General features: G+C 53.3%; 1 protein-coding gene across 3 annotated transcripts; it reads right to left on the bottom strand.

The window, feature by feature from the left end:
• Positions 1-290: 290 nt before the first annotated feature.
• Positions 291-3819, bottom strand: AEN (apoptosis enhancing nuclease). 3 transcript variants are annotated; one of them, XM_059482125.1, is made up of 4 exons: positions 3753-3819; positions 2556-3199; positions 2080-2280; positions 291-1685 (listed from the first exon to the last, which is right to left on the bottom strand). In XM_059482125.1, the coding sequence occupies exons 1-4, from the start codon at positions 3802-3804 to the stop codon at positions 1482-1484; spliced, it is 1101 nt and encodes a 366-aa protein (XP_059338108.1). In that variant the 5' UTR covers positions 3805-3819; the 3' UTR covers positions 291-1481. The 3 variants fall into 3 exon arrangements, with proteins under 3 accessions (XP_059338108.1, XP_059338106.1, XP_059338107.1); XM_059482123.1 differs by having other exon boundaries at positions 3732-3804; XM_059482124.1 differs by having other exon boundaries at positions 3720-3783.
• Positions 3820-13059: the final 9240 nt, after the last annotated feature.

Here is a 13059-nt window from a genome sequence, read left to right as displayed (position 1 = left end):
CAGCCCATGTCACAGCTCACAACATTCCCACTGTGATCTTGCTCCCAGACCCTGGCTGAGCCCATCCCTGCTCCTCCTGCTACACAGGGCTGTCCCCAGAGCAGAGGGGACAAGCCTGTAGCCCCAAGGAACTACCCACTCCAGCCTCTCAAAGCACCTCTTACAACTGCAGGTGGGTTTGAAGCCCTAAAACATGGGATGCTACTTGGGCACCTGTTTGCCAACCCCATCCCTGCCCTCTCACTCCTGGAGAACTGCCAGATCAAATAATGCAGAATATACACAAGGGGTTTAGCCAGAACAGTTTTTAATTCAGAATTGGACAATCATGTGAATAATTTATTTAAAATTAAGTGCATTCTGTGCTCTCTTCCAGGCTGGACATTGATTAGACCCAGACTTTCCTCTTGAACTTCATTGTGCAAGTGGATCCCTCTAAATCAATGGGGCCTGATGGGATTCATCCAAGAGCTGCTGATGTCATTACAGAGCTGCTCAACTATTTTTGAGCAGTCTTGGAATCCAGAGAGGTCCCAGCTGACTGAAAGGTGCCAAATGTTGCCCCAGTTTTGAAGGGCAAGGACACTGGAAGATACAGCCTGTCAGTCTCACTTCACTGACAGGTAAAAGGATGGGAAGTATTTTTCTGGGAGGATTTGAAAACCACCTGGAGCACAATGCAGTCATTGCTCACATCCAGCATGGCTTCACCAGGGCAAAGTCCTGCTCATGGAACCTGATTTCCTTCTAGAGCAGGCCTCCCACCTAGCTGATCAAGGGGCACCAGGTGATGAAATCTTTTTGGACTTCAGCAAAGCTTTTGATACCATACCACAGTATCCTTCTGGAGAAAATATTCAGCACACAGCTGGAGCTGAGCACTGAACAGGCTCCCCAGGGAAGTGCTCACAGCACTAAGCACGTCTAAGTTCAAGGAATGTTTGGATAAAGCTCTCAGGCACATTATGGGATTCTTTGGGTGTCCTGTGCAGGGCCAGGTGTTGGACTCAATGATCCTGATGGATCCCTTCCAACTCAGCATATTCTATGATTCTATGAAAGAAAGTGAGCAGCAAACTGGCTGTTTACTGGCCCAGAGGGTTCTCAGCCTTTGGACATCAGCAAAACACCTCAGTCCCTGCACAGGAAAGCTTGCCCCTTGTTTCTGGGAGGAGGACAACCCCATAGCAGGCATGGGGAGTGTTGGCAGCCCCCATTACACACCCACAGAGGCTCCTCCAGGCTGACACAGGACCCTGCTCATCCCCAAGTGACAGATGAACACAGCACAGTCTGTGTGACAGCTCAAGGCTGCAGACAGCATTTCTGGGAGATTGCTTGTGTCCAGGTGTCACCATGTCTCCATCCCTGAGCAGAGCAGTGCTGGGCACAAGCCCAGGGGAGGAGGCCAGCAGTCACCTCCACCTTCAACAGCTGAAGGCACCAGGATGGCCCAAACCACACAGAGGTGACTGTCCCCATCACAGGCTGCTTGCCATCAGCTCTGTGGGCCAGTACTGGTCATCCAGGTACTGGCTGCTGTCTGCACCAGGGTCTGTGATGGGGCTGGGGGGCCGGGGGGGCAGGCTGTGGGCCAGCTCCTTCTCCCACTGCACCTCCACCAGTCTGTACAGCTCCATGGCTGTCTGGGCGTCCTCCACCGATGAGTGTCCTTTGCGGCCCTCCTGAGAAAAGGGGAAAAAAGGAGAAAAGGGGGAAAAGCCTCATTAGCTAAAAGGGGCAGCAAAAATCTCAGAAGTCATGCCATCTGCTTGCTTGGAAGGACACAAGTGCTGTGGGTTTTGGACACAGCAAAAGTTTGATGTAGCCAAGGCCATACAGGTATCTCTTCCACCCTTTTTGGAGGGCACAGATCCTGTCCCCATTTTACTGAGATAATTAATGGTCAGCTTGGGAGGTCCTTGGCCCTCCCAGCTTATTTATAGTCAGGAGCACAGGGTGAACAATGTTCATCTCCACCTCACAGAGAACACACATGGAGGTGGGACAACCAAGCTGACCACAAAGGTCCAGAGCTAACCCAAGGCTGTTTCCCATCTCAGGGTTCCTGGTGCTTACCTGGATCTTTTTATGGAGCAGGTGCCTGGCCAAGTTCTTGAGGGAGACATTGGCTCTGATGGGCAGCCCTGCCCTCTTCTTCAGTGCAGGGCTCTGGCTGGTGTCTCGAGTCCTGTCTTTCGGGTGGAAGTACTTCAGGGCTTGGAAGTCATTGTGGATGGCGTGCCCTACCACAATCTTGTCTTTCAAGATCTTCAGGATCTGGAAGAGTCACAGAGGGTTAGACTGACACTGCAGTGAAAGAAATACCAAGCATAAAATAAGCCATTTTTTATTAAATTCAGCTCCTTAGCTTTTAGTTTTTAGGTTCCCAGAAGGAATAACAAGCAAGCAAACCAATCCACTGCACAGCTTGAGGCTCCCATTCCTATGCTGTGCCTCACAGCAGCCTAACACGGGCCACCAAGAATCCCAATTTATGCCTGACAGATAACACAGAAGCTTTTTTATTTTTTTAATTTTTTTTTTCCCCTGACCTCAGCCTGGGCAGCCTTGAAGGGAATCGCATTCTTCATGTGCTGCTTGGTGATGCCACTCCAGCGTGTCCGGTAGTCCACGATGGGGAGCTCGGGCCGGACGTACTTGTCATAGATGACATCCCCCTCGTAGTTCACCACAGAGCAGCGTGCCAGCTCGCTCAGCTTGCCCTGAGGGCCCGTGCCCACCATCTCACAGTCGATGGCCACGTACTTGCCCGGGCGCAGCACCAGGGAGGACGTCCTCACCCTCCCGGAGCTGCCGTTCCCCTGGGACAGCAGCACCGAGTGGTGCCTGGCTATGCTGTCTGGAGAGGCAGATGGAGACAGGGATGAGGACACGCTCTGCTTGGCCTTGGGGACCTTGTCACAGCTCTCGGTGAGTTCAGTGTGTGCCTCCAGCCCCGCCTCGGGGCTCTGACTGCCCGGGTGCCTGTGGGGGCTCAGCAGCCCCTTCTGCTCCAGCACTGCCCGGCGCGCCATGAACCGCTGGTGCCTTCGGCTCCTCTTCTTGCTGCGAGCCTGCGGTGAGCCGGGACCCCTCGGGGCCTGAGCGCAGCCCCCATGGGCGCCCTGCAGGGTGGGCACGGTGACCTTCGGGGCGGGCAGCAGCGGGGTCATCTGCCCTTTGCCTGGTGGCATTCCTGCGGGAGGGTGCACAGGGATCATGAGTGCCATGCAGACCCCTGTCAGAAAAGGACGCACAGAGCCCACGGCAAACCCACCCACAAACCCACATCGGGGACACCGGGGATGGCACAGGCAGGAGAAACGGGGCAGGGCGAGGGGAAGGAAGGGACACGGACACGCTGTCGCACCCTGTGACACACCACGCCTTTGCCCCCTCATTCCCGGTCCCCACCCCGCCCTATTCCCGGCCCCAGGGCCCTGCCCACCGCACTGTGCCCTCTGTCCCCCCGTTCCGTACTCCCCAAGGCCCTGTCTGCCCATTCCCGGCCCCAGGGCCCTGCCCACCGCACTGTCCCCTCTGTCCCCCCCGTTACCCTACTCCCTCAGGCCCTGTGTGCCCATTACCCGGGCCCTCTCCGCCTCGCTCCAGGCCCCAGCTCCCTGCCCGCCCCGTTACCCGTCCGCAGGCCGCTGCCGGCCCCCCTGGTGTCCCCTGTCCCCCCGGTGTCCCCTGTCCCCCCGGTGTCCCCGTACCCCCCGGTGTACCCCCGGCGTCCCGGTGCTGACCGCTCCCGGCGCCGCTCACACGTGTCCGGCCCGGAAGCCGCCCCGCGCACATGCCCGGGCAAGTCCCGCCGTGGCCACGCCTCCCTGCTTTCCCATTGGCTGCGCCCAAGGACTAATCTGCATACGGGGGCGGGGCTTCGTCCGCCCCCGGGGGCGGGGCCGTCGCGGTTTTGGGGCTTTTTTGGGGTTTTTTGGGGAGCTCCCATCCGGAGCTTCCAGCGCAGACTGGGTGATGCTCAGGCCCTCAAGCCTGTCCTCACCTCTGCCCCCGGTGGAGGGGACCTTCCGTGGGGCTGGGTTTGGGGTGGGATGCACACTGCGGTTCCTAGGAGTAAGCTAGTGATGAAGATTATATTTGCCTGGGTGTTCATTAGCAGGGGAAGGAGTTCGGGGTATGGGGCCCGATAGGTTGTTTAGCTGACCCTACTGGAAAGTATGGAGGGTTTTGATTCCTCTAGTGTAGGTTTGAGTCCTGCTTTTCTAAGTATTAGGAGATGAGAGGGCTGGTATTACCTCCATGTTCACTTTATCATAGTGACCCTTAGTGTTCGGGCACATTTCCAGTAGGGCCTTAGGTAAGGAGTAGGCCCGTGTAGCAAATTGACATGCTGGTATGTCAGAGGCACAGGGCTAGTGTGAGCGGCAGGAAGGTTTTTCATAGTAGGTGCATCAACTGGTCATATTGGAATAGTGGGTAAGAGGCATGAACTCATAGGAATCCTGCTGATAGGAGCAGGACTTCTGTGGCTAGTACAACAGGGAATAGTTCTTGAGGGAGGTTGACGAGGCTTGGGTTGAAGCCAAGTCCGTGCAGCCCCACACGGATACACGGCTGCGCTTTTCCCGTGTGTTCACTGTGTCCTGCAGCTGGGCTGGAGCACGGCAGCTTGGAGTGTGCATCCTCCAGGCTCTCCCTGGATGCTCCCTGGAGTTGTGGGGAGCAGCTCCGGCTGGGGCATGGTTGAAGGGGGGGCTTTCAGACCGGCCTCTCGTTGCTTCCCTCCCAAAGCTCACAAAAGCAATGTCCGAGGTGGTCAGAAGAGGAGAAGGGCAGCCCCAGCCAGTGGATTGTCCCCGTGCCTTCAGCATCGCTGCAGAGGCCATGTGCCCTAGGGCAGACTGTGACTTGTTGTGGTGGGATGAGCCATACAACAACAAAATCACTAGTCTTCCACAGGGAACCAGGCTCCGTGTCCATCCTCATCCCTCTGGGCCTTGCTGGGAGGGTTCCCTCTCCCTGCTACCGATGGGGCTCACAGGGATGCAGGACAAGTGTTTCACACTCCACTGTTCTCCCTTTCCACCACCCATTAGTTTCTGTAGCCTGGTAAGAAAGGAAAGATTTAGATTGCCCTCTGACTAATTTTTTCATATTTATTTTCTGTTCTTCTCTTGGTGAGTAAACCTCGTCCTTAAATCAGTTGCTCCATGCTTTGCATTTCTTGCTTCCATCCCTGCTGTTCAGCCAATTAATCTCCCTTTAATGAGAGCCATTCAAGTGTCTCTCAATATCTTGCGAGGGAATCCTGTCAGCTCTCTGTGTAGAAACTTACACTCTTTTCTGGTGTTTTTGGTGAAACTGTGCATTACAGCTCTTGGAGATAGTTCATTTCATATTCCTGGGCCTCTCCCTGGAGAGGTGTTTTTCCCCCTGTAAATGAGGTGTGAGCTCACTAACAGCATACAACTGGGAGTAAACTCAAGCCTTGCTGTGAGGGACATGGGCTTGCATTTCTCCTCCAGCTCTGGGTGGATAAGGAGGTGGTCACTGCCTGCTCTTCTTTCTCACACCCTGCATTACATGAAGAAAGACTCAAGTGCCTGGCTGAGAGTTTCTCCCTGGACACATTGGTGGGTCTGATCACTCTTGGCTTGTCCACAACAAACCCATCCATGTTCCTTCTGCTCTTCCCAGGATGTGTAGTTTGCATTCTCTTTGAGAGTGCAAAGTTTTAGCTGTACCCTCATGGCTGCAAAGAAACCTCAACAGAAGAAATTACGGCTGTGGGGAGGAAGGGAAAAGCTTTTCCCCATTTTGCTGGGTGACCAGGCTTAGGAAACCAGATAATCCAGAATGCAAGGGAACAGTGCTATCATTTTTTTCTCCCTACCCCATATACAAAGATGGAAGTGAAAAAAAGTCAAAATACCTTTGAAAGGTGAATCAAAATAACTTTGAAAATGTCCCGTGACCTCCTGTGATCCCACTGACCCCCAGATCCTCAGGAGATGTTCCCCCACAGTAGGAATTTCTCCCTTTGGTAAAAGCCTTGTGTTGAACAGGGATGCTACTCACCTCCCCAAGGTCCTGGGGCCATGCTGGGGGTGAAGGGTTGTGCACCAGATGGTAGAAATCACATTTCAGATGCGGCAGATGAGCTGAGATGAAGGCAGAGCGCGCCAGAGCCCAGGAGAGGTTTCTGCGGTGTTTGCACAATTTGAAATAATAACGAAATCTGTAAAACTCTGGGTAGAGCACGACTAGAATAACAGGCTAAATTTGTCAGATGAATAATTTACTAGAAGTGATTGGCTGTGCTCCAAGTGAGATGAGCACCAGGCTGGTTCCAGGCTGAGCAGCCTGGGTGTCTCTGTCCTCAGCTGGGAGCTGCTCCCTCTCCTGCTGCCTGGTCACTGCTCTGCCATCAAAGCTGGTCCCTAGACAGGATGCCTTTCCCCAGGTTATCCCCAGGGATTCCTGCAGAGCTCCTGGTGCCCTCCAGAAAGTGCCTGCTCTTTATTTTCAAGGTGCAGCTTTGCAGAGAGGAGGTGGGTGTCTGCCTCTGGCTCCAGGCTCGTGGATTCACCCATCCTCTGCCTCTCTTCCTCCTCCAGCCACTTCTCTGTCCTCAGCCGTGGTGCAGAGCGGATGGAAGAACAGACACATCTTGACATTTGGGGTGGGAAGGGAGCTGAAATCCCAGTGCTGAGAGGAGATGGTGACTGCAGCCTCAGCGAGCAATTAACGTGATCATGTTTATGAATGCGGATCAGTAATTCCAGGTAAACTCCCCAAGAGCGGTGCTGCAGGCAAACAAAGCCTCCTGCCCACCCAGGGGCCTGCCAGCAGGCCCTGCCAGTGCCAGCACATCCCTGCTGTGACTCTAAACTGCTTCATTTCCTCGTGCCAGCCTCAACATGCATCGTTTTGTCTCCTGTTACCTCGATGCCAGAGCTCCTCTTTGTGGTGTTGGTTGCACCATGTTCTCCTGGACTTCTCTGTTCCCTCCCTGCCAAGGGGGGTGATTGGTGGGAACGGGATAGGTTCACCCAGAGAAGGCAGCAAGCAGCAATCTTTGGCTCCAGGGGTGATAAGGGATCACTTCATCATCCTGGGCTCTGCAGGCTGCCTGGTGCCTCCCCATCACCCACCTGTGCTTGGGGAACCTCACCAGGGCTCCCTGAGCTGTTCCCATCACCCTGAGTAGGTTTGTGGCAGGGCTGGTTTGTGGCCAGCAGCATCCAGAAGATCAAACAGAAGCTGGGAAGCTCAGAAATAGGTTGGAGTAGTGACCAATTGATGGACCTTATTTCCTTTAGAGGAAGAAAGTCTCATCATGATGGAGCACCTCGAAATACCAGCACCATCCTCTGGTGCAAGGGACCAGCTGGGGAAGCCAGTGCTGTGTGGCTGAGCTGTCACCAGCTGAGGATGTCAGCACAGGCAGGCACCATGTCACCCCCTGGCCTTCGTTGTGATGGGATTTGGAGCACTGCAGCCCTCATGGTCCACAGCAGAGACCCAGAACAGGGATTCCTGCAGGACCCCTCCATTGCCATGCTGAGATCCCCATCCTGAGCCCACCTGTGCAGAACCTCCAGGAACTTAACCAGGAGACTCCCTCCTGGCTGAGGATGAGGATGGACTGTGTGTGAGAGCAGCTGCTCAGCCATGAAAACCATTCAGTGCTGGAAAGCTGTGCTTGGAAGGCAGAAATCCTTTCCCTCAGAGCACCAGAGTCTCCCTATTCCTCTGACACTCCTCCAACACTCCATGGGAATTGCCTGTATCCCTCCAGCATGGACAGATCTCTTCAGTCATGTTCAGGGGGGTGTCAGTGCTCCGGGGATGCTGCTGGGGATAAGGAGGGGTGGATGCTCCCAGAGCAGGAGGTGAGGGAGGATGATGCTGCCATCCATCTCCCCCCTCACTCCCCATTTTCTGGCTGGCCCCCAGGAGAGCAGTGAGCAATTATGGTCCGCGCGGAAGCTTCATTATTGCCCTGTCATGGCCTCGTTTGATGAGATGTTTTATTGCCAAACTTATTAAAAGTGAAACGTGCGCTTTCTGCGCAGCAATTTCCTGGCTGCAGCGATAAGCTGGGCTCTGCCTGCTGTGTAATAAACAGTTATTTTTATGTACAGCTCTGGCTGGGGTGACAAGGAAGGGAGAGGGCCTGGCTCGTGTTAATTGCGATGGTTAATGGGATCTGTGCTGGGAGCTGCATGTGAGGAGGTGCCTGCCCTTCCCCTGCCACAGTCTGTGACAGAGGTGCTCTGGGTGCTGGCAGTGGGGACTGGGCAGGATCTCCTTCCCACAGTGCGTGGGAACAAGAGGGATTAGTCTGAAAGCTCCTCACCTGCCTCCTCTCACTCCTTCATCACAGCCTGAGCAAATGAGGGACCTGCTCTGCACCCCCGTGGTGTGAGACTCCATCCCCTGCAAGGGCTGCCCCTCAGCTCCATTGATTGCACCCCTGCAGGAGGCTGGAGGGAGCTCCAAAACCTGGGAGCTTCACTTCATCTTCCCCAGATCCTGCCCAAAAACCTCTCTGTCTGCAGCAGTGTTTGCAGGTGATGCTGGTGGCCAAAGCATCACCATGGAGCATCCAGCATGTCACCTCCCTCTGTCCCTCCCTGGCAGCAGACAGGTGCTGGAGAGGAGACAGTAAATTCAACAGGCACACTAATGCCACAGAAAACATGTGTCACTGCTGAGCTTGGAGCAGCAAAACTCTGATAAATATCAGCAAAGCTGATAAATATCGTTCTATTTTGTCAGAAACAAAGTGTCCTCATTAGGTGTGAGGTCTGTTTTTTGGTTTAATTACATCTTTTAAATACATTTTGAAAGGAAGCAGCTTTTTAAAATGCAATGTGTCAGAACTGCATTTACAAAAATCCTGATTGCCTTTTTTTATTTTCCAGACCTGGCCAAAGCTATTAGTTCAACTCAAGCTGAAAGTGCATAACTTTCCCCAATAAACAATTTATCAGAAAAATTCCTCCTGGCTCTGGGAGATCTGCTTGTTATTTGTCAGCAGTCAAAACCCTATTGGGTATTTCCCATCTGACTTCTTTTCTTTATTGGTCTGGGAATTAACAGCTGAAGATGTGATACTTGCTATTCATTGCAGTCATCCCAAATGCCACTCATCCCATCAGGCCATGGCTCCACAAAGCAAAAACCCCTCTCCTTTTCTTCAATGCACCATTTCTGGGTAACCACGGGGCTTTTTATCCCAGATTTCCTCCCTTCATCCTCCTGATCCTGCAGTGTGCAATGGTATCCCCAGGCTTCGGCTCACATCCCTATCTCCCACATCCATCCCCATCCCTGCTGCCCACCTCAGCCTCTTGCTGGACAAACTGCCTGCACTGCCAGCTCAGCCCCTCATTAATTTGTATTGCAGCGTGTGTTGCGGGCTGACGTGTAATTAGAGCTCCTGAAGCCTGTCTCATGCTGTAATTGCCATGACAGGGGCCACAGCATATCCGCTTGTTAATTAGTAAACCACAATATCCCGGGGGCTCGTTGAGAGCCGCCTTAATTGTATTTCAGCTGGAACAGAGGGATAATTACCCTTTGCTAGCACTGCCACTTCTAAATTCTTAAAAAAAAAAAAAAAAAAAAAAAAAAAAAAAAAAAAAAAAAAAAAAAAAGAAAGAAAAGAAAGGAAAACCCAAATCGAGCTCCTCTGCTGCTTTCCCTCCTGCTTTCCCTCCTTTGGCTGCCCAGGGACCTGGTTTCATCCCCAGGCTGGAGGCGAAGGGCTATGGAGCTCAGCAGTGTGGGAACAGGATGCCAAGAGATTTGCTTGGGCACACACTCAAACTGGTGGTGACTGAGCTCTGAGGGCGTTTCTGTGTCCCTGCACTTAGGACTCTGCTGGGAACCCTATTTGTGGATGCAGGCTGGCTTGCTGGGCATCCTGTTTGATGGGAATCCCATCCTGGACAGTGAGCAGTGCCCTGGCATCACCACCAGGCACCTCCACTGGCTTCGAAGAACAGTGAGCCAAGGACTCTCTCCTAAAGTCCCATCAAACAGAGGGGGCTGGATTCCCCTTGGAATGGGAGTGGGAGTCTGTGGACCTTGCAGGGCTCAGTGTAACAAGTGCACATTGCTGCCAAGGGTGTGCTTGTATTCCACACCCCCAACACACTCAGGGTAGCAGCAGGACCTCAGCGTGCTCAGTGCTGGAAGTGTCTCCTCCTGCAAACCCTGCAGCAGTGTGGGATCAGCCTGCTTGGCTTTAATGGACCCCGGAGGTGAATAATCTCTCTTCTTGACTCCTTTCTTGTCAACTTCACCTCAGTGGGCAACTGGGAGGCTTCTGGGACCTGGTTAAAGCTTTCTGTTCCCCAGGAAGGATTTCCCTGCAAGGCACATGCGTGTCTGTGTCTCTTGTAGCAGTCATGGGGGGACCATGGAGCTCTGGTGAGAGATGGAGGAACTGAGGTGCAGCATCACCCTTCTGTGGGCACCACAGGGTCCAGAGCACCTCTTCAGAGGAGCTGTTGTCTGGTCAAAGACGTTTGGGGGAGGTTAACCTGGGCAGAGGGCCTGACCTGTGACATCCAGCACTTTTCCTGTGCTCCTCCCTGAACCGACACAAAGAGCTCAGCCACCATCAGCCCTGCTGGTGTTCCCTGCTGTTCCAAAAATCGTGTAATGGACAACTGGCCTTTGGTTTGTGAATTGGCATGAATAACAGTCCTGGCTCTCTCCTGGGAAACCGCATGGAGGTCAGCCTTGAAGAAAAGATCAGTGCAGCGGCTCCGAGCATTAGTAAAAAGACATAACCGAGGCAAAGAGCCTTGAACATAATTACAGCCTAAGAGCTGTGATGGGAACTCAATGACCTGGAGCCATCTCCTGGACTTGAGTGCAATCAACAGATTGACACTGCTGGGTCCTGAAGGCTGGTTTTTGGAAGCCATGCAGCAGGGTTGAATGCCAGAGCAGGCAGTGAAGCAGCACAGGTGCCCGTTCCAAAGAGCAGAGCTAGAAAAGGGTCTCAGATGCCATGGAAGAACCAGATGGAGGCAGCCACTGGAACGCTCTGCACGTAATTGAGGGCACCTTCAAGGGTGAGCACAGGGTGGCTGCCCACCTCCAGGATGCTCTCCACTGCTGCCATGCCAGTGACTGTCATTAGAGCTGGGCATGGAGTTTATAGTTGAGTAACCACAACAACTTTGCACAAATTAAACAACATACTATGGGTTAATTAGATTTCTTACCGCTGCTTCCATTAACCTAGCCCTGTCATCTGCTGTCAGAACCCCTTCAAAATTCATATTCCAGGCATTATCACTGGGAGATGTGGATGGCTAAGTCTCTCCCTGGGCAATCTTAGCAGTGTGAACATGGATGGCACATACCACCTTCTCTTCTTGGAAACCCCTTGGTGCAGCAGTTTGGACCAAGCAGCAGAGAGGTAGTTATCCTGCAGGAGTGCTGGATATCCCAGCTGCCATTTCCCACCTCAGATGATCCTTTAAGAAAAATAGGTGGTTTTGCAGCAGTCTGTCTCTTATTATCCACAGGGTGCCGTGTGAATGCAAATAAACAAATGAGACCCCTTCAACAACATCTGAGAATGTGGCTCCATATTTTTAAGCCAATTTCCTTAGACTGTGTCAGGGCCTGTTTTGTGTTTGCCAGACAATTATGTGGCTAATGAGGACAGGCACGGTTACATCAGGCAGGACTAGGAGGAATAAGGCATCAAATGTTGCAGTGCTTAAGACAACTGCTAACTAATGGGGGCTTGGAGGGCATGTCCTGTGGGCAGGTGGCTCCTCACAGGAACTCTGGTTCTGTTTGGAAGGAGGTGGAGCAGGCAGTGGGCAGGCTGGCTAGAAGGTGAGGAAGCTGCCTGGTCCCTGCAAGGTGGCTTGGGAAAGGAGAAAGTTGGAATATTTAGGGAAGTTAGGACCACACAGCTGACCCTCAGTTTGTCCCATATAGGCAGAGACAGATGTGAGTGTTCTGATGGAAAAGGAGGCATCAGCTAAGAACACCCCATAAGTGCAACAAAAGGAGATCAAAAGCAATGGGGAAGCTGAACCTCACCACTGAGATCACCTACAAATTGGTATTTTAGCTGAAACCTTTCCATCCTGACTTGCTGGTAATCAGCACAGGCTCTGTGCAGTATTTCTGCAGGGCTGTGGATGTATTGCACCCCTCTGAAGAGGATCAGGAAGGAAAGCAGGGATGATGCCTGGTGCTGCAGTGAGACCCCACTGTGAATGAGACCCCACTCTCTGAGTGACATGGGGACACGTGCACAGCCAGTTGTGGCTTTCAGGTGCCTCCTCCCAGCCACCTCTCTGCCAGCTCCTCTTCTGCCTGTCTGCCACCACAATCTCCCATCAATCCATGAACCAGATTTTCCCTTGAGTGCTGTCTGCCTGTGCCTCTGCTCCCAGCAGTGCCCTTAGTCATGTTCAGTGAATTCCTACAACTGCAGCACCCTGGGAGAGCAGCCAATGCTGCCCAAAGAGGTTTTGTTTATTCCTCTTTGGACCCTCCTCCCGCTGAACTTCCATCCCACATTTCAGCTGTGTTTTCTACAGAAACTTCTCAGCTGGAGTGGACACGGTCAGGCTCACTGCAGAGGGATGGATGCACAGCCACAACTGTGGCAGAGGTGCCTCCACACGTCCATCTGAAGACCTGAGCAGGAGACTGTCCAGACCCAGCAACCTCAAGATGTCAACCACCCTTGAGCCACATTTCTGTGCCAACCCTCTGTTGAATCCCATCACAGCACAGCACAGACCTGAGCACCTCATGCCCAGATTTGCCTCCTGCTCTTGTCAGAGACAACAGGGACCTCAGAGCCCTGTGGTCCACCAAGCCACCCTGAACTCCAGGGGCCTGGGAGAAGCACACACAGCTCATGGAGACACCATAAACCCTCTTGCTAACTGCTCCGTGGCCAGTCCCAAGCTGTTACCCCAAACTGCAGGCCCCAGCACCCCAAGGACCCTTTCCCTGTCCCCACCTGTGCTGCCACCTGCCTTCCTGGAAGAAGATGGCACATGTGCTCAAGAGCTTCCCTTGAGCACAGCC

Source organism: Ammospiza nelsoni, chromosome 14 (assembly GCF_027579445.1).
Source record: "Ammospiza nelsoni isolate bAmmNel1 chromosome 14, bAmmNel1.pri, whole genome shotgun sequence".
Lineage (NCBI taxonomy): Eukaryota > Metazoa > Chordata > Aves > Passeriformes > Passerellidae > Ammospiza > Ammospiza nelsoni.
Note: the sequence above shows the minus strand (reverse complement) of the source record. Positions and strands in the feature narration are given on the sequence as shown.

Excerpts from the sequence above, each read along its gene's own strand:
- AEN (XM_059482123.1), bottom strand. The coding sequence starts at position 3,804 with ATGTGCGCGGGGCGGCTTCCGGGCCGGACACGTGTGAGCGGCGCCGGG. Across the intron at positions 2,281-2,555 it reads TCAAGGCTGCCCAGGCTGAG|ATCCTGAAGATCTTGAAAGA; the intron begins GTCAGGGGAAAA and ends TGACTCTTCCAG. Across the intron at positions 1,686-2,079 it reads TGCTCCATAAAAAGATCCAG|GAGGGCCGCAAAGGACACTC; the intron begins GTAAGCACCAGG and ends CCCTTTTCTCAG.